This window comes from Garra rufa, chromosome 3 (genome assembly GCF_049309525.1).
Source record: "Garra rufa chromosome 3, GarRuf1.0, whole genome shotgun sequence".
Taxonomy (NCBI): domain Eukaryota; kingdom Metazoa; phylum Chordata; class Actinopteri; order Cypriniformes; family Cyprinidae; genus Garra; species Garra rufa.
Window position 1 is genome coordinate 61,900,744 of NC_133363.1, and position 21,228 is coordinate 61,921,971.

At 34.5% G+C, this 21,228-nt stretch overlaps 2 protein-coding genes and 1 long non-coding RNA gene across 3 annotated transcripts; 1 reads left to right on the forward strand and 2 right to left on the reverse strand.

Annotated features, from left to right (window-relative positions):
- Positions 1–1,849: 1,849 nt before the first annotated feature.
- LOC141330836 (uncharacterized) lies at positions 1,850–9,255 on the forward strand. Its single transcript, XM_073835600.1, has 6 exons — positions 1,850–1,945; positions 4,020–4,319; positions 4,589–4,840; positions 8,530–8,681; positions 8,765–8,902; positions 9,003–9,255. Exons 1-6 carry the CDS (start codon positions 1,906–1,908, stop codon positions 9,165–9,167), a joined length of 1,047 nt encoding a protein of 348 aa, XP_073691701.1. The 5' UTR covers positions 1,850–1,905; the 3' UTR covers positions 9,168–9,255.
- A 1,683-nt stretch (positions 9,256–10,938) lies between these two features.
- LOC141331487 (uncharacterized) lies at positions 10,939–13,275 on the reverse strand. Its single transcript, XR_012355267.1, has 2 exons — positions 13,220–13,275; positions 10,939–11,362 (listed from the first exon to the last, which is right to left on the reverse strand). It is a non-coding gene; the product is annotated as an uncharacterized lncRNA (long non-coding RNA).
- Positions 13,276–14,718: 1,443 nt separating this feature from the next.
- Positions 14,719–19,068, reverse strand: LOC141331694 (B-cell receptor CD22-like). Its single transcript, XM_073836729.1, has 5 exons — positions 19,038–19,068; positions 16,001–16,036; positions 15,378–15,620; positions 14,985–15,257; positions 14,719–14,864 (listed from the first exon to the last, which is right to left on the reverse strand). Exons 1-5 carry the CDS (start codon positions 19,066–19,068, stop codon positions 14,719–14,721), a joined length of 729 nt encoding a protein of 242 aa, XP_073692830.1.
- Positions 19,069–21,228: the final 2,160 nt, after the last annotated feature.

A 21,228-nucleotide genomic window follows, 5' to 3' on the forward strand; every position in this document is an offset into this window, starting at 1 on the left:
TTTGAATGCATGATAACTTTTGGGTTTCACTTTTGAGATCGGCGATCGATCGCACGTGCTCTGTGTAACGTTATACTACAGCGGCAGTACTTACCACATTTGACAAGTTTAGATGCTGTCAGCGGTGACCAGGATCTGCAAATCGTTCGCCATCGCCCGCACAGTCATTTTCCTTTCTCTGTTTATGTGGTAAGTGAAATCTTATGTACTGCAAGAAGCTAACTGTGTCCCTTTAGTGTCTCGCCTTATTTCAATAGAACACCTATTTTGTTTTCCGTGCCTTTCTGAGTACAGACACCAACCCATTCCTGCACTTAACATCCCCTGCCCAACCTGGAACATAACATTTATTCCCGTGATCTTCCATTTTTGCTATTGTCCTCGCTATAACTATTAACAATTTAATAGGGTAACTATTAACGATAGCGTAAACACCAGATTTATATAAGGAGGAAACGATGGTGTTTGAGAGTCACTATATATTATGTCCATGTACTGAACTGTTATTATTCAACTATGCCAAGGTAAATACAGTTTTCCATTCTATGGCACCTTTAAATGTAGAGGGAAATATACCTGTATGAAGGGATGTGTTAATAATGTGAGTGAGTGCAGGTACAACTGCAGGAGAAATAGCTTGAAGGAGATGAGATGGAATACGATGCACTTATAAAGTACTAATATGCACATTTGTGTAGTAACATGTACACTTAAGGTAATGTTAACCTACTTTAAAGTACTAATATGATATATAGAAAAATAAGGTGCAAAGTACCTTTCAGCATTTGAGTACCACCTCAGTGACTTGTGATGTATTAATCATAGTTTCCATATGACATCACTTTCATATAGTAGGACAGAAATAGACTAAACAGATGTCAATTGTGTCAAACATGCAAATGAACAGGAAGACTTCATATTTGAGTCTGAGAGTGGAAACCGTTGCATCTCATCCTGTTCAAGACATTTACTACAACCCATCTTGCAGGTAAGAGCTCCAGTTATGCGATCAGTTTCCTGCTTTTATACATGTAATGAGTGAAAAATTAACTCATTCTTAATTCTTAATACACATTCTTTTTTATTTTCACTCATAATGAGTTGCTTTATAACTGTGCAGCATCGCCATTTTTGAACGTACAAATGTCTGCAGCTCTGCAATTCAGTTTAATGCAAACAAAAAGCAACTGGGATGTTGTCAAAAGTGCATAGCTATTGAGAACACGCAAGTTGTTATTTTGTTTACATTAAAATTGAAATGACTAGTTTTAGCAAGCGGGTTTGTGGCATAATCTTCTTATTTCTGTGTAAACATTTGCTTGACTTAGAGCACACATTTTTGATGTAAACTTTAGCATTTCATTTAGAATCTATAATATCTGCTTGTGGAGTAAACCGAGTAGGCGAGACTTGAACTATTCCATTTGAATTAATTTTATAATTGTGTGTCAGAGCGTGTGTTGGCAGAAATGACCTTTTCTGCTGTTGTGACTCATTGTGGAAAAAAAAAAAACAACCCTGAAAAATCATCTAAAGCTCAGAGGAGATTCAAACTTTCCACCTGACTTGGTGAAACGCTGATATGCTCTGCTAACTAAACACACACCCACAAACACCCACATACACTTACAGTAATCACTTATTTTGTATTTAGTTGAGCTTTACATAAGTACGGATGTCTGAGAATATTGAAATAAGAAGTTATTAGTGGAAACAAGAAAGTTAGTCGAGAGAGAATTATTCACCCATTTAATAGTAAGTTCATTTCACAATTGCTTTGGTGCTCTGTTTCAACCTTGTTTTGCAGAAAACTTTGCTTACGTTTAGTTTTCTGTTTCCTGCCTGCAGGTGCTCAACAGGAAATCTGGTGTCTTATTTTCAGGCTTCAAAGTTGAGCTGACAGCTATGAAACTCATTCTGCGGTGGATTTTTTGCTTCAGTTTTGGTACGTATGTACTTTATGAAGAATTTCCCAGCTCAAAACAGAGTGAAAAGATTCTCCTCAAAGGTTCTTGCTAAACTGAATTATAAGGAATAGTTCCTAACAAAACACCTTTGTGTTGTTCCAAACCCATATGACTCTCTTTCAACTTTCAAAAGCTACTAATATACATTTAGAGACCAATATGTACATTTATGCTACCAATATGCATACTTTAGGTGTAAATATGGTACAAAGGTGGACCTTTTGCAAAGATACTGCCGCAATGGCAACCTACCAAGTCTTTTGAAGTCATGCGATAGCTTTATGTGAGATACAGATCCACTTTTATTTTTCTCAAGTATGGGTTTTCTTACACTTGATTCTTGTTTTGCATTTTATTTTATTTTTACATTTTATTTTTCTTCATACATTCTATCATTTAAAAGTTTGGGGTCAGTATGATTTAAAAAAAAAGAACTATAGATTCGTCATTGATGCATTACATTGATCAAAAGATTCATATTCTTAGAAGCAGTACAACAGTTTTCAACATTGATAATAATCAGAAATGTTTCTGGAGCAGCAAATCAGCGTATGTGACCCTGAACTACAAAACCAGGTCAAAATGATAAATTTTTATGCCAAAAATCATTAGGATATTATGTAAAGATCATGTTCCATTAAGATATTTGGTAAATTTCCTACCGTAAATATATAAAAACTTAATTTTGAATTGTGATGCATTGCCAAGGACTTCATTTGAACAACTTTTAAACAATTTTCTCAATATTTAGAATTTTTTTGCACCCTCAGATTCCAGATTTTCAAATGGTTGTGTCTCAGACAAATATTGTCATATCTTACCAAACCATATATTAACGGAAAGATTATTTATTCAGCTTTCATATAATGTATAAATCTCAATTTCAAAAAATAAAAAAAATAATTGACCCTGGTTTTGTGGTTCATGGTCACCTATTAGAATGATTTCTGAAGGATCATGTGACAATTAGGATTTGAATGACAAGAATATACACTACCGTTCAAAAGTTTGGGGTCAGTAAGACTTGTAATAGTCTTTAAAGAAGTCTCCTATGCTCATAAAGGCTGCATATATGTGACCCTGGACAACAAAACCAGTCTTAAGTCGCTGGGGTATATTTGTAGCAATAGCCAAAAATACATTGCATGGGTCAAAATTTTAGATTTTTCTTTTATGCCAAAAATCATTAAGAAATTAAGTAAAGTTCATGTTCCATGAAGATTTTTTTGTAAAATTCCTACTGTAAACATATCAAAATGTAATTTTTGATTTGTAATATGCATTGTTAAGAACCTAATTTGTACAACTTTAAAGGTGATTTTCTCAGTCTTTTTGATTTTTTTGCATCCTCAGATTTCTGATTTCAAATAGATGTATCTCAGCCAAATATTGTCCTATCCTAACAAACCATACATTAATAGAAAGCTTATTTATTGAGCTTTCATATGATGTATAAATCTCAGTTTTGTCAAATTTAACCTTATGACTGGTTTTGTGGTCCAGGGTCACATATTTGATTAAAAATACAGAAAAAAAACTGTATTATTGCAAAATGTTTTTACAATATGAAATAATGGTTTTTATTTTAACTTACTTTAAAATTGAATTTATTCCTGTGATGAAAAGGTGAATTTTTATCAGCCGTTACTCCAGTCTTAAGTGTCACATGATCCTTCAGAAATCATTCTAATATGCTGATTTATTATTAGAATGATCAATGTTGGATATCAACAGTTGTGCTGCCAAATATTTTTTGGAACCTGTGATATTTTTTTCCCCTTCACGATTCTTTCACGAATAACACGTTTAAAAAGTACAGTGTTTATTCAAAATATAAATATTTTATAACAATGTAAATTATTTATTATTAACTTTTAATTATTAACTTAATACATCCTTGGTGAATAAAAGTATTAATTTCTTAAAAAAAAAAAAAAAAAAAAGACCCCAAACTTTTGAACAGTAGTGCATTTTTAAATGCATTCAATATAATGAACGGTTATATGACCATTGTAGATGACTTGGTCATAAATTATATTTTCATTCATGCAGGTTTTTTTGCTAATTGCCAAGAGAATCGTTATGGTTTGAAAGGAAGCTCAATCAGTCTGAGCATCAGTCCCAGAATTCAGTCACATCAGCCAAAGAACGTTAAATGGCGACGATTCAACAGGAAACTATTTCTTGGAGACAAAGATGGAGTTTCCTCCAGATTTGAGAAAAGAATGAGCTTAAACCTCTCAGACTGGTCTTTGACAATATACAACCTGCAGGAAGATGACAGTGGACAATATGAAGCCCTTTCAAGAGATGAGGATATAACTCTGGCTGAATTCACACTTACAGTGGAGAGTAAGATCTATCCATCCATCTCATATTCACTGTATGCTTACAACATAAAACACTCTCAGAAAAAAAAGAAAGAAGGTATAATCTACAACAGTCACTGGGGTGGTCTGTATGCCTGTTTGTACCTTTAAAACACATTTTAGGTACATGATCGTACCCCAAGAACCTATTGTGTACCATTAGAAACAAAATTGTACCTCTGCGGTACCTTTTTTTTCCTGAGAGTGTACAGCTCTGATGTGGCTGATAACTTTTCTGTGGTGTTTTTCCAGACATGGTCTCTAAGCCTGTAATCAAAGTGAGCCAAAATGACGTTAATTCATCTTCTGGAGCATGTCCGGCTGTAGTAAACTGTTCGGTTGATGGCAACTGGGCCACGTATGACTGTGGTCAAAGTCTCTGTACAAAAACACAATACTTTCTGTCCTACATGAACATCAGCGTCACTGCACTGAATGGAGACATCCAATGCCATGTCAGCAACCACGTGAGCAAGAACCATTCAAATGCTCACAACATTATGTGTAAGCATGAATTTTATTTATTACTCATCTTGTGTCATGTTTCACACCGTCTGTACTTTACACTGTGAAATCGCAAACCTTAGGATGAATTACTACACTGTACATTCATAAACCCTGAGTTAATGTTCTCATTTGCCATTTATGAGAAAGCATATGTTTTATTAGCCGTCACATCTGTGAATATGTGGTCATGAAAATCCCCTCTGGTTTCTTATGAAAGAAAAACAGAAGGTGCAAGGAACATTTCTATGAACTTCACTTGGTCAACTGTAAAGGAGACACTCAAAAGTAGGGCTGGGCGATTAATCGAAAAGTAATCGAAAGCAACATTCAGAACCTATAATCGATCAAATTTTTCCAGGTCAATTATTTCAATTACTTTCCCTTTAAAAACACTACGAGTGTCCCTTTAAAAACACTACGTGTGGAGTCACGTAAGAGTAATTTTATTTAGAAGAGATACTGCTTATTTTCTACTTTTAATATTTATTATTATTTTATAAATAATTTAATTGCAAGCTATTTATTTTCACTAATTTAAGAAAAATTAGACTTTTCGTTTTAAGCAATGTGTGCTTTAATTTCAGTTGTTCAACACTAATGTTCAATAAATAATCATAGATACACTCTTAAAAAGGATGTGTTAAAAACAACACAGCCTGTGTTGTTTCTTAACACACCTTTGTGTCTAGTTAAGGACAACACATTTTGTGTTAGTTTTAACTCAACTAGTGTGTTATTCCAGCTAACACAGAAAATGTGTTGATTTTTTTCTACACACTATTGTGTTATAAATACACAATTTGTGTCAATTATGTGTTATTTTTTACCAAATTTTTGTATGCAATAAAGACACTGCAAACTAATGTATAGTTTAAACACAATTTATTAAACCTGCTACTAACAATTGCATAAAAACTCAAAAAGGTTAAAAAAAAGAGAGGTAAACAATCAATTCAGTCATTTCAACATATAATTGTTCCTTGAGTGAAAAGTTGTTAATGGTTTATAAAGTTTGTACTTTTAAAAAAAATGTGGTATTTGACAACCTCTTAAGAATTAATCGTTTTATTTACATATTTTTATCAGCATACAAGTGATGGTGAGGGTCGTGAGATGAAGTCTCTCGTTTGTCTCTGTCATGTCAGTAACTGCCACAAGCGCTTCAAGAGTGTCTTCCAGTCAAAGCTGCAAGAGTAAAATAAAGATACTTTTGTTATTTATAGGCTACACATAGCGAATATTGTAAAATAGCGATAGCTAAAAAGGCAAGAAAAGCTTTAGCATTAGAGATTATGTTAGCGTCTTAGGGCAATTTGCACAATACATGTCACAACGAAGCTGTTCATTTTCAAAGAGAAAGACGCGACGAATGAATGCATTTTCTCATTAGCACTACAACGTGTCAATGATGAATTAAAAGCGATTCTGTTCACAATTAATCCAACAAAAGAAACTATAAAGCTTGTTAAAATAAGCTCCCACCGTCGAGATGTGCCGCTGACGCAGCTCGCATCGGCATTCGTGAGGCAATTTTACCACGTATATATGTGCCAAATGCCCCTCGACCGTCTCCAAACGAAACAAAAGACATTTTAAAAACGTATAATGGCAAATACAAACATTTCTTACCTTCACACATCGAAGTTATGTCCTGACGATGAAAACTTGCAGCACGAGGAAATTAGCTTGTCTCAGTAGAATAATGGCTCATGAAGTGAGGCAAGCAGCAATGTGATTGGCTGATATTTAACACATATTGTGTTGGACACAGTGTTGGATATTTTCTTTTTTCTTTTTCGTTTTTAACACACATTTAACACAAAGTAACACAAAATGTGCTAAAATAGACATAACACAAGCAATGTGTAAAAAATTAACACATCCTTTTTGAGAGTGTAGTAGTTAGTGTGTGCACCCTTCATTCAAAAATCTCTCACTTGTAATATGTGAGCATATTTACCGTACGAAACTTGTCAGTGAACTATGAGGGCAAAAAAAAAAAAAAAAGTTTTTTATAAATGAATAAAATAATCGTTCATTAATCGTAATCGGGTTAAAATGTTCAATAAATCGAGATATTGATTTTACGCCAAATCGCCCAGCCCTACTCAAAAGTATGCTTTTTTGCACCCTCAGATTCCAGATTTTCAAATAGTTGCATCTCAGCCAAATATAGTCCTGTCCTAATGGAAAGCTTATTTATTTAGATGATACCTACAAAAAAATTGACATTTATGATTGGTTTTGTGGTCCAGGGTTACATATGTAAACTATCCTATGGCCCAATTCTAAACTGTTAAATGTGAACAGTGGCAGCTTTAACCATGGTATGTACACACATATTAATCAATACACAGGAAACAACAACAATAACAACAACAACATGGTTACTACTTTTACTATAATACAACCATAATTTTCCTAAGCATTGTTGGGTTTTCTCACAGTTGTAGACCATGCTGTGCATTTGTGTTGTGAGTAATTGCAGTGAGTTTTTTAAACACAGCTAAAAAGCTTTCTACCACAGTGGCCATCCTTCACAAAGCAGAAAACTAGAATTCATGCAATATTTAAAACTTTTAGACCACGGGAGAAAATCACCCTGCTGCAGCAGTTTAACAATAGCCTAATTCTGTGTAAAAACGCGAATATGGCAACCCTACATCCAACACGAGCTGCATCAGCGTCCACAGATTGAAACGACCCCTGGAATGCGAATTGTACAGGGGGAACCCCTCCAAAAAACGTGTATTTTACCCCTTTTTTTTACTGGGGGACCCCCTTCAAAATGCAATTGGGCTAGTTTTGAGTAGCAATTGGGCGGGATTTGTTGTGAAAACCTGGCAACGCTGAGTTGCATCCAAAGCGATTTAAATACTCCGCTTATTGATAACGACTCCGTGATGCACGATAAAATATTCAATGTTAGAATGTTTGCAGGAGTCGGTTTAAGAAAACAGTCCTAAGCAAGGCTTACAAAATAATACAAAAACGCACACAATGAACGGCGACAAAAGCGAAAGCAAAAAGAAAGCAAAAGCGAATCCCGGACATTTTGGGCGATTTATGAATCCCGCCCAAACGCATTTTTTGAGTGCAAAAAGAGCTAAACATAGGAAAGTAGCTACTCACCAATTGCAGATTACACTAGGACAAAGACTGTTGTTTTCTTCTGAGCTATTCTGAAATGTATCTTAAGTCTGTGGTCTTTTGCTTCAGCTTTCATAGTGCTCCATTTCCATCGTAATCGCTGTTGATGAGGAGCTTAATATAATGGCTATTTGCTAATTAGCGCCTTATTTTATTGTGGCCTAATTGACTCCTCCCCCATCAGGAACATTGTGTTTTATTGTATTAAAATAAATCAATAAAATAAAGTAGGTAGCTATAAAGCAGGCTTTTTTTCTATCTATCTATTTTATTTTTATTTATTATGTAATTTGAAAAAAAAAAAAAAAAAAAAACTTGATATGTGTACTGCATTAGGCTAAATGAGACATATGCATAGCCCTTGCATGTTATTGCTCCTTTTGTTGTTTTTGATTGCTTCCATTGTCCTTTTTTGTTAAGTCGCTTTGGATAAAAGCGTCTACTAAATGTCTAAATGTAAACGTAAAGCTATAAAGAAATAGCTGTTTTGTTGTTGTTTCTCTTTCCAAAATGTGTTTTGATATTTGTATCTTCAGGCCGTGAAAAGCTGCAAAGTGACTTGCCCTCTTCCCCGTCACTTGTCTTTTGGATCACTGTCTCAGTTGGTTCTGCCGTTTTGTTGGCTTTGATTTTGGGTTTGATCGCAGTAGTTTTCAGAAGACGAAAGTGTTCAAAAATTCATCCACAGGTAAAATTCAGTCAAATTCTCTCTTAGAACTGATCTGCCTTGACTCTATTTTTTTAAAACTCAGTTCTTTCTCTCTGTATCAGTCCAATCGTGTTGTGATTGAACAGCATCATGAAACAATTTACAGCACAGTGGAGAAGCCAGCCACATCCCAGACATCTCCAGAAAACAACACTGTCAGCAACAAAGTAGAAACCATCTATGACACTCCATCACGGCATGTGTGTACAGTAATATCTTGCTGAATCGCTTCTTAACAGTGAGATTGTACTTTAAATGTCTTTTTTTGACATGTTTATTGTTGATTTGTGTCTTTCTCAGACCAAGGCCTGTCAAGTAGACAGCGTGGAAGTGATGAGCGGCAATCAGGAGCAACAGCAATCTGGACACGACAGAACTATTCAAGTAAAAGCTACAGTTCACCAGACAGCAGAAGCCGATTCAGAGCCAATAAACACAGTTTACTGCAAACTGGGAGAGATATGACACATAGACATACTGTACATGTCTGAGAGATCGCTTCAGTGGAGATATAAACCTGAGAAAGAAAAGAAAAAATGTGACAATGCAGTGGAAGAACTAGGGCTGGGCGATTTGGCCTAAAATCAAAATCTCGATTAATTGAACATTTTAACCCGATTACGATTAATGAACGATTATTTTATTCATTAATAAAATTATATTTAATTATATTTAAATATTTATTTTTTTGCCCTCATAGTTCACTGACAAGTTTTGTACAGTAAATATGCGCACATATTACAAGTGAGAGATTTTTGAATGAAGGGTGCACACACTATCTACTATCTATGATTATTTATTGAACATCTGTGTTGAACAACTGAAATTAAAGCACACATTGCTTAAAATGAAAAGTCAAATTTTTCTTAAATTAGTGAAAATAAATAACTTGCACTTTTGGAAACAAAATAAATTAATAAAATAATAATAAATATTAAAAGTAGAAAATAAGCAGTATCTCTTCTAAATAAAATTACTCTTGTATATCCTGTAAATACTTTTTACTGTATAAATACTGTTTAAGCTCTCCATCGACATGTCGGTGGAATAACGCAACGTAACGGAGCGGGGTCACGTGACTCCACACGCAGTAGTGTTTTTAAAGGGAAAGTAATTGAAATAATTGACCTGGAAAAATTTGATCGATTATAGGTTCTGAATGTCGATTTCGATTACTTTTCGATTAATCGCCCAGCCCTAGGAAGAACCATTTTTGGTTCCCCACAAAACCCCTAGGGTGTAGAATATTTGTAATAATCAGAAAATTTTTTAAAGAACCTTTTGTGGAATAGAAAGATTCTTCATAGAACATTCTTCATAGAAACGTAATTTTTTTAGAGTGTATGCAATGATATACATTTCAAACAGTCCTATATTTTGACCTTATTGTGTAGCATGTTTAATTCAGCAAGTATTGCTGAAAAAAAGTTTATTTCTGGAAAAAAAAGTGTATTTTTTGTGTGTAATTTCAAAATGTTATGCTGTTCTGAACATAAATGTCTGCTGTATTACACATTCTCTAAATCACACTGTGGATGTTTAATATATTTTGGGTGCTCAAATTAATCTCATTTGCTCATTACAGTATACAGTATATGAATCTAGGCTGAGAGCTCAGAGATGGAATATTGTAATACTAAAAAGTTGTATTTTTGTAAAATAAAGACAATTGAAAAATAATGATTTTGTTCCTCTATTAGTATATATTCAGGTTAAAAAATAGTTATAGAATCTAGAACGAGATGATTAACGTTTTCTGCATATGTGGTTTTCACTGGTAGCACAAACAGGAAGTTCACATTTATCTGTGATGAATGAAATATCACTCAAAATACATTGTAAAACGAACACAGCAACTAATGTTTGTAAAAGAATTGCTCAGTATTGCTTGATGAGGAAGACATAATCATCAAGCAGTGACCTTACTAAGATGTCCAGATTTTATGATTGTGATTCTCTTCTAAATCTGTGAGAAACTGTATTATCATAAGGTTCAATCAGTACCTTTTAAGTAAACATCACCCACATAATAAGACTGTTCCCTGAATGTGGTAAGTGAATAACATCACCACATAATGAATGTATAACCATCAGCGTCTGATTAGATTTTCTCCTGGCTTTTCTTGCCATAACAAATCAATGGTCAGGAGCCCAAGTAAAAATAAAGTAAAGTGAAGGTCTTGGTTTTGGAGACATTGTTCGGCCCTTTGCTATGTGTTAAGGAAAGTAATGATAGTAAATGCAACATACATTTTATTAACACACATGATTAAAGTACAAGCAGTGCAGGTATGACTAAAACACAGTAAATACCAAAATAAGTGCAGCTCAATGGCTAACACAACATAAAATCTGGAGAAAACAAGCAAAATGTCTCTATGATGACATCTAGTGGACAACAAGAGGATAGATTATTACATGAATATAGGCATATTGATTTTTTATTATAAAGTTCATAATTTCATAATACATGTTAGTAATGTAACAGTTGACATGTAAGATGAATGCATATGTATACGCATGCATACGCAGCATGATGTGATTAATAATTTAAGCAATATGATTAATAATTAGTGTAATATATCTAAAACCTTTGGAACATTTTTGTTGATGAAAGTTGTCTGAGCATTCATTATACTGACTAGATCCAGGAACAGCGCCTGAAATTATAGAAATGAATTTACAAGTATAAAATATGTATTTTTGTACTTATTGTACTTATTAAAGGAACACTCCACTTTTTTTGGAAATAGGCTCATTCTCCAACTCCCCCTGAGTTAATAAGTTGATTTTTACCGTTTTGAAATCCATTCAGCCGTTCTCCTGTTCTGGCGATCTCACTTTTAGCATAGCTTAGCATAAATCATTGAATCCTATTAGACCAGTAGCATCGCGTTCAAAAATGACCAACGAGTTTCGATATTTGTCCTATTTAAAACTTGACTCTTCTGTAGTTATATCGTGTACTAAGACCAGCGGAAATGTAAAGCTGCTGTTTTCTAGGCGGATAGGATTAGGAACTACACTCCCATTCCGGCGTAATAGTCAAGGAAGTTTGCTGCCGTAATATGACCGAAGCGGGCGCAGTAATATCACACAGCACATGTGCAAATGCTTACTTCCGTCAACATATCCAACGTGACCAACTGCATGCACAGGCAGCGTTCCTCGCCATGGAGACATTTGTGAGAGACGATTTAGAAGATATTTACTTTGGTGCAGATCCTGAACCGTATCAATTTGAACCAGAATTCACTGAAGCTGAGGGTTTGGAAAGAGGACTTGGATGCAATGCTGCATCCTGCAGTAGTAGATTTTTTTTTTCCGGTTTGACAAAATAAACTGGAAAAAACCTCACACGCCGAGAGTACCTAATGGCCAGCTGTCGCAAGAGTAAGTTATTCCTGCAACCACTACAATATATAATATAAAGATTTTGAATGCAAACTGTCAGTTTGCAGTTTCAGGCTTATATTTATGATGTACACTTTTACTCAAAACTCACTTTAAAACACCACCGACTGTTCGCAATAACTTTCTTTTGCAATCACACATGGAATTTGGTCATAGCAAATACTAAGCCAACTGTTCGCCGAAACCTAGTTGTCAGGGATTGCATTTCACAGGTAACGTTAGCCAACAATAGCCATTAGTCATGTTACACTTACATGCGATGCTCCTTGTTGTCCTGTCTGTAACGTTACTCTGAAGATTGTTGGGATCGCCGTGTCCTTTAGACGCCGTGCTGTAGTACCGGTAAAACTATCCAAATAGTCATCCGGTTGAAAATGCTCGGAGCAAACACGCCATTTCTAAATCGTTTCTAACGGTGTTTTGAGATCCATGTTGAGAGCAGCCAGCCATTGATTCATTAGTCGGAATTGCTTTTTTTTTCGTGGGAATTCTATGAAACATGGTAGTAGAGTACATCTTCGACTTACTATCACAGCCCCTTACAATGCACATAACCATAGCTAATCACACACAGGTAAATCCAGCCACTAACAATTTACCAGCTGCAACTCTGACAGCTGCAACAACCGGAATTACACAAACTTAGTGCCGGTCACATTGGAAGTTACCTAGCTGGGATCTAATTTCAGGCGCTGTGTGATATTAATGCGCCTGCTTCGGCCATGTTACGGCAGCAAACTTCCTTGACTATTACGCCGGAATGGGAGTGTAGTTCCTAATATTATCAGCCTAGAAAACCGCAGCTTTACATTTCCGCTGGTCTTAGTAGACGATATAACTACAAAAGAGTCACGTTTTAAATAGGACAAATATCGAAACTCGTTTGTCATTTTTGAACGTGATGCTACTGGTCTAATAGGATTCAATGATTTATGCTAAGCTATGCTAAAATTGATATCGCCAGAACAGGAGAACGGCTGAATGGATTTCAAAACGGTAAAAATCAACTTATTAACTCAGGGGGAGTTGGAGAATGAGCCTATTTCCAAAAAAAGTGGAGTGTTCCTTTAATATTGTGATATTTTGTTTTTAGTTTATCTCACCTTAACCGCTTTACAACCTCAGATCAGAGTAAACAATGTTAGTACTCTCCTTTCCTAAAAGACAACAAGGGTTGATCATATATTTACAGTTGAGGTCAAAAGTTTACATACACTTTGCAGAATCTGCAAAATGTGAATTATTTTAGCAAAATAAGAGGGATCTTACAAAATGCATGCTATTTTTGTTTATTTAGTACTGACCTGAATAAGACATTTAGCATAAAATACATTTAAATTTAGTCCACATGAGAAAAAAAAATTGTTGAATTTATAAAAACAACCCCAATCAAAAGATTTTTAATACTGTTTTGTTACCTGAATGATTTTTTCTTTAGTGATAGTTGTTCATGAGTCCCTTGTTGGTCCTGAACAGTTAAATTGTCAGCTGTAATCCTTCAGATCCCACAAATTATTTCACTGATTTCACCTTATGGAGCGTCAGTGAGTGTTTGAACCTTCTGTAATAGTTGCATATGAGTCCCTCAGTTGTCCTCAGTGTGAAAAGATGCAGCTCAAAATGATACAGTCATTGTTGGAAAGGGTTAAAATACACAAAACTGCTGAAAAAACAAAGAATTTGTGGGAACTGAAGGATTTTTCTAAAGAACAGCAGGCAGTTTAACTGTTTAACTTTAACTTTTGAATGGGGGCCTTTTTTTTTGTAAATTCCACAATTTTAAATCTCTTGTGGACTTTATGTAAACGTCTTTTACGTGAAATATCTTATTCAGGTCAGTACTAAATAAAAAATAACATGCATATTGTAAGATTCTCATTTTGGTAAAATAATTAACAGTTTGCAGATTCTGCAAGGTGTATATAAACATTTGACCTCAACTGTATGCATTACTATTTTATAATTATTTTTAGTATACATGCATTTGTTTTACTGTATTATGTATACAGACACCTCAGGAGGTCTGTTGTCATACCTTTATTTTCTTTCTTTTTCTTCTTCATTTGCTTCATTGATTGCAGGTCAATCTCAACATAGGTTGCATCAGAATGCCCCATTACGATGTCTGCATTAAAAAAAATAATAAATGGGTGAGAACTTTTCTTTTTTTCTGGTTTAGTCTTTTTCTGTTTGTAGTTACTAAGTTTATTTTTTAGTTAAAGCTGTTGATTGCCACTATTTCCATGTCCATGATCAAATTAAACCAATTAAGCCAAACTACATCTAATCACACTTTAATGTTTCAAATTTTAATTGAACAAAAATATCTTTGCAATTCATGTGTTTCTTAGTGAGACTGACCCGAGTGCAGAGGTGTTTGTCCACTCTTCTTCTTCTGATGTTCTGATGTCTGACTGATGTTTTGCAGTTGATGGTCAGAGGGAGACGGATATCCTCCACCTAAACACAGAGAAACTTCAGAAATGATTCACAAATGGCTTTCCTGCCCTCAGTTTATGGCAGGTATTTATATAAAATTATCTTTAACCACCATAAAATGCTTCCAAAGATCAGTATAGTTAAACTGTTAACTGTGTAAGGGCTATGTTGATTTGAAGAGATGGGATGAACCTTTGTTGCGTTTGCAGCAGAGCAGCAGGACCAGTAAGAAAATAAGCAGAAATGCGACACTCAGTCCTGCAATCACTCCAATCAACAGAGTTTTTGAAAAATCTGATCCTGAAGATTCTGGTGCTTTAAAAGAAAAGGTCAGTATGTTAAATTAATTCAGTCTATCTCTCTCTTTTAGTGTGTTGGTTAAAGTTTCTTTCTTTTTTTTATACATAAAGCAGATATAAAGACACTCACCTGATACGGTCAGGGTAACATCATCACTGGTGTGTGAGTATCGTGATCCTCGTGTTTCTCTTCCAGTACAGCTGTAATCACCTGTGTGAAATTCATTTACAGAACTGATTCGATATTCCTGAGACTGACTGACATGAATCACTGAATCATCTTTATTCCAGGTGTAGTTCCAGCTGCTGACATCTGTCTGCTGTATGTCACATATGAGAGTGACCGACTGTCCTCTGAACACACGTCCATCAGGATGAACACGCACTACAGCCTTGGGTCGTTCTGTGCGAAATAAACTGAAGTTAATTTAACCAACAACACGATACTGTTGATGGGTGACATTAATCTGCATATTATTATTGTAAACTTAAACTCAGATTGTTTTTTAAAAACAGCGTTTACCTTCTACAGTTAGCATGACTATTTGGCCTTGTGTGGTCTTGTTTCGTACAGCACATGCATATTTTCCTCCATCAGAAACGCTCACATCTCTCATTGTTTTGGTTTCATCACCAGCATTTATTCTTGTGGAATCTTTGAACCAGATTATTGTCTGTCCAGTTGACTGTCCCACGTCACAGCTCAGAGTAACTGTGTCTCCAGTGAACACTGAACTCTGGGGATTTACAGTTAATTTGGGTTTGTCTGTAAATATTTCACAATACAATTTTGAGTTAATAAACAGTCTTCAGTCATCAACTATTGCTTCTTATAATTTCTGTTATTCATATTAAATGTTTCTTCATTGTGCCTTCATCTTATTTTCTTTGTCACTGAGTAATGTAATTATATGCCTGTTTATGCTCTTTTAACATAAGAGGTCTCATAAAGACAACACATGACGATGCAAATCCTGTGAGACATGGCTGCAGAAATTGGCTTAAAGAGCGGGTCATATGGGATTTTTAGAAAATTATATTTTTATATATTGTCTCCAAGGCCGTAACCAGGGTTTGACAATTAGTGAGGTCCTAAGTAAGTCCTAACCGATCACATGTGATGATATGAAGAAATAAATAAATCACCTTGAGTGTGTCCTGGGTGGGTGTTTGAAATCAGTACTAAAAACCAAAAAGAGACAGTTACATTGATTGATTAATTAACAGATTTTGTTGCTTCTAAATAGAATTATATGAATATCTTTCAAAACTTTTGAAAGGAATTCCACAGCTCTTTTATAGAAGACAGCCTCAACATATTGCAAACTCGAATCAGTCAGAATCAGACGCAACTGATTTTTGACTAATCAGGGGTATAAACATGTAGTGCTGAAATTCTATTAGTTGTTAGAATATTCACAGATCATCAATCTCGTAAAACTGACTGTGCAGACCAAACCGTAAACCGTAGAGACTTGAAACTTGAGGGATGGTATACTCAAACTGACGACAATGTTACCAAGGCTCACCCCATTCGGCCTGATGGTGGCACTACAGCGATCAAAAGTACAGAATAGCTTAAAACTCCTTAGCTTTACTCCTAAACCATCAGTTGCAGCCTCAAGTGACTAATGTCACTGGAATACTTGGCTTACCCAAACAAAACACGTTTCCGATTCAATCGTTAGCCTGCCGAAATTTTCGGGTATTTGGGATTTTTTTGGAAACCTACTTTTGCGAAGTAGTCGACTCAACCTTCAAAAAGGGAAAAACGTTTGAAAGGAGCAGGACCACTTTTTGTAAAATGCCTAAAACTCCTGAAGATAATGAGATATCTTTGCCAAACGCAGACTGATTACACAAAAGCTCAATCTGAGGTTGCAGGACAAAAATGGCAGAGCTTGGACACTTGTGGCGCTATAAGAGGGAAAAACATAAAAATGGCTATACCTACGCAACCATTTGTCCTATAAACATAAAAATCGCTGTGCACGGTCTTGGTCAAAAGTGCCACAAATGTCTAAAAAAGTCTCAAATTTGCGTATCTTGAAAAAGCCTATGAAGTTTGATCACCTATAGACATAGAAAATGGAGGCCCATTGGAACGAAACTAGGTGGGCCTATTTAACTCACTGCCATCACGCTTTGGTCACTTCAACAGTGCTCTGGACTCTCTAGGTCAGGGGTCTTCAACTAAAACGGCTCGAGGTCCAGTAATGAACCCTGTTCACCAGCCGAGGTCCGGACAATTATATATAAAAAAACTATTTATGTTTTTTGCGAGACCAGAGTTTCTGCAGTATATTTTAGCTTAAATTCTAGACATTTAAATACCTTTTAAAGACCTGAACAAAAAAAAATAAAAATAAATAAATAAATAAATAAATAAATAAATAAATAAAATGAATAAATAAATAAATAAAATGACTGTAAAAAGCATGATTTACAATTCAGATGCAGGTTTCACAAAACAAAAAAGATTTCTTAAATTATAAACTTCACATTCCAGCCTTCATGAGTCAAAAGTATCAATTTGTATATTATTTTAAACAATTATTGTCAATCAAGTATTATATTAATTAACATAAACATATTTTACTAACTTAATTGTTTAAATTTATATAACACATGATCTTGTCGATCCATCAGTTCACATTTACAACTCTACGTGTTTGCTGCCTAAAACTAGGACTGATTTTCACATTGGTCTTTTTGACAACAGAAGATTGATAGGAGCTGATTAAAAATGGCAGATCATTCTCTTCCAGCAGGAGGCGCTATCAGAGTGGTACACAAAGCAGCAAATCATCGCAATTCTTTACTTTTAGTCCCCACATTTAAGACAACCTGAAATCATAATTAAGACTTTCTTAACCCCTAATAATACTGCAGTCATCAATGAAAATTAATTATTTTAAACACAGACTTTCAAAAACAACCCTTAGCCCACACGAAATACGTTCTTTTTAGTTTTTCCCCACTGTGTTCGGCGCACAAGAGAAATATTAGGGAAGTAAATTAATATCAGCATATTAAGTATATTTGTCTATCATTGTCTCTGAGAGAATGTGCACGTTGCTGTTTTTACTTTCACTTTCACTTTAACATATTGCGTAGCTGAATAACAGTGAAAGCTAGGCTACATCTGTCTGTACACAATGCGCCGATCTCTGTTCTCATGACTGCATGTAAGATTGCACCCAAACGCTGACCCTGGTGTGCTTGATATAAATTTATTTATTAGAAATTAGCATTTGGCATTTTTTTTTATTTAAATATGTCAAAAGCTTTCACGGTCCGCATGGACGCATCTTGCGGTCCGGATCCGCTCTAGGTCATTAATTACCAAAAACAGGGTCGTTTAGAAAAAAGGCCTGTCCAAATTTAGCCAAAATCCTAAAAAAAAAGAAAAAAAAAAAAATCCTAAAAATGTTAAACCGGGTGAGCACCTGTGACAGGTGACTCTAAACAAGAGTGCAAAGTTTTAAGAAGATAGGACCACAGCTGGCACTATAACAGTCAAAAGTTACAAAACATAATATTTCTATGGTAAATTACCTGTATTTGCAAAAAAAAAAAAAAAAAAAAAAAAAAAAGTATTTTTTCATATGTGCTTAAATCAATCCATCTATGTTCTTTCAGATCTATCAATAATGGAGGGAGTCAATAATGACCAGAGTTATGGAGGGTGAAAGAGGAAGTGTAGACAAGCTGTATGTGCATTTCTAAGAATATCTATGTGATGCTGTCATGATGCAACTGAAACAACAAAAGGAAGCTCATGACGCTGTATTGCAGATCTTATTTTGCTTGCTATCAGTGCTTCATATGGGAAGTGACATTATTGTGGTCAGTAGCGTCACCACATCACACTACAAGTAAAGACTAAATATGGATGCAGTAACTGCTAGTGAAGATCAACCAAAGAAAATAAACTTTCAAAAATGACTTAAACATGATAAATGATAAGCACAAGTGAGTATATTTCACTTTTACAAACAGATATCATAAACTACAAATGGATTTGATACTGTGATTATTAACAGCATGAACAAAAACACAAATTAAATACATAAGATGATGAAATATAGATGAACTGATTCACTACAGTATTATAAATAAATAAATATACATATATAATATAAATAAGAAATTAATGCATAAATGAGAAAATTATACTCACAGAACATTAGAGGAAGTAGACTGAACTCCATACTGATCTATTAATGACATGCGGTCAAACACACAGGCTGCTTTATAGACTCAACACTTCCTGTACAAACACATAAAGAAGAAAATACACAACCATAAATTGTCATCCTGTCTTTTGTGGTCATTTTTGAGAATATGGAAGATTCTTCATGAACAGATGATTTAAATTAGTTTATTTTCTTACAGAATTGAATAATCTTAAACACAAACAAAGTATGATTTGACCAAAACATGATTATTGCTTTTTATACTTTATGATCAATAGGCAAAACTGATCATACAAAGCTCTTTTAGACATGTTCATACATACTGATGATTTGTTTAGAAGGGATCAGACATTATTTCACTGGAACTGCTAAAAAAGAGGCTTTGCAGATTGTTTTAAACCTAAACATTATGAGTTATCGTCAGACTGGTCAAATAAGGTTTTGCTCAATGTTGACTGTCTCAGAGCCTGAGAAAAGGGAAGTGTGAAGACATAAATGTTACAAAAATTTCTGGGTAATTTCGCAATGTACTGTTTAAGGGTAATTGAATCTTATCTGGTTCCTGGACACATTAACCATTTCATACATAAAATATATATGTGTGATATCATTCAGTTTTAAAATCAATACTGGGTGTTTCAGTCTCATGAAAATGCAAGGGTGGTTGTAGGATTGCACAATGGCTAAAGCAATATTATTAAAATTTAAATAAATTACTATCCACTGCTAATACCAACAATGGATATGAGTGCAATTATAGAACAGCTATATGGGAAAGCATTGCTATTGTGTGACTATATTGTACTGCAACATCCTCAGGAATTCCGAATGGAAGATGGGTTTGGGACACAAGAGCAAAGTCTTTGCAATTTGACTCTAAAACAGTAAGTATTCTGACCGTCAAAACCATGACATAAATCTTATTTTGGTTTGATTGAGTCTGAATGTGATAAAACCACAGAGCAGCAGTGGAAAAGATGTCAAAGTACAATTGACAAACATTTTTCCACTTTCGTGGGTTGATGTGGGTGGGCCTTAAATAGAGAAATGACGTGCTAATTTCTAAAATTACAACCTGGATGTAACAAGATAAAACATTTCTTCTTAATTTGGTCATATTAGATGAGGTCATGTTGGGGTAATGCATTACAAGTAATGCAGGTTACATAATAATATTACTTTTCCATATAACTAAAAAAAGTAACGCATTACTTTTTAATTAACAAGAAAATATCTTTATTTATTTTTTTAATAAGTAACGTTACTTTCCCCCTCATTTATTGATTAAAAGCTCTCCTGTCCCCATGTGGAGAGAAATTGTGAGTAAGATTTTAGTTAAGTTCTAGAATAAATGTGAACATGCAAAAAAAAAAAAATATCTCACTCACTATTCCTCAAAATGAATAAAAACAATGAAATTCAATGCAAACCTGCAATAATTAAATGTTAAATACAAATATCCATTATGTATTTAATCCCATTTTATTAACTGACGTCTTTGCTGCTGACCTTCGATGATCCAATTCATCCATACTAATAAGCAAAAATAACTCAAGATAATCTAACATTTGTTCTCCTTTTTTTATTGCCGAAGAGTTTACATTTTTTCTTCTGCGGTCTACTGTACAGACATCAATTTACTTTTCTCTAAGCCTGAGGCTTTTGAAGTGAAAAGGCTTTTCCATTTACCAAAAATATAACTTTTTGTATTAAAAAAACAAAAGCAAGCCCTGCCCAGATTTACGCAAAAGTAACATAACACATTACTTTCCATAAAAAGTAACTATAACGTAATTAGTTACTTTTTTAGGGAGTAACTCGATATTGTAATGCATGACTTTTAAAAGTAACTTTCCCCAACACTGGTCATTTTTTAGCATCTGTTGACTAAATTAAATCAACATTTCATTGCATTTAAAGTAGCTTTTGCCCTAGGTGCACTTGCGCATAGTTTTTCAGGTAGGTTTTTTGAAAGACGATGGACACATCTTGGAGATGTTGACACAGTTCTTCTGGATTTAGGCTGTTTCAGTTTGCTGTTTCTTCATGCAATTCCAGACAGACTGGATGATGATGAGATCAGATCTCTATGTGGAGCACTGGCTGTTGTCAGACTCCTTGTGCAAAGAAAATTCTCACTGGATTGTTACAATTAATGACAAAATTACTGTTTGG

Coding starts and splice junctions, on each gene's coding strand:
- LOC141330836 (XM_073835600.1), top strand. CDS start 1,906: ATGAAACTCATTCTGCGGTGGATTTTTTGCTTCAGTTTTG. Junction 4,841..8,529: donor AAATGCTCACAACATTATGT/GTAAGCATGAAT, acceptor TTGTATCTTCAG/GCCGTGAAAAGCTGCAAAGT. Junction 8,903..9,002: donor ATGACACTCCATCACGGCAT/GTGTGTACAGTA, acceptor TGTCTTTCTCAG/ACCAAGGCCTGTCAAGTAGA.
- LOC141331694 (XM_073836729.1), bottom strand. CDS start 19,068: ATGGAGTTCAGTCTACTTCCTCTAATGTTCT. Junction 15,621..16,000: donor CCACCCAGGACACACTCAAG/GTGATTTATTTA, acceptor AAATATTTACAG/ACAAACCCAAATTAACTGTA. Junction 15,258..15,377: donor AGTCATGCTAACTGTAGAAG/GTAAACGCTGTT, acceptor TATTTCGCACAG/AACGACCCAAGGCTGTAGTG.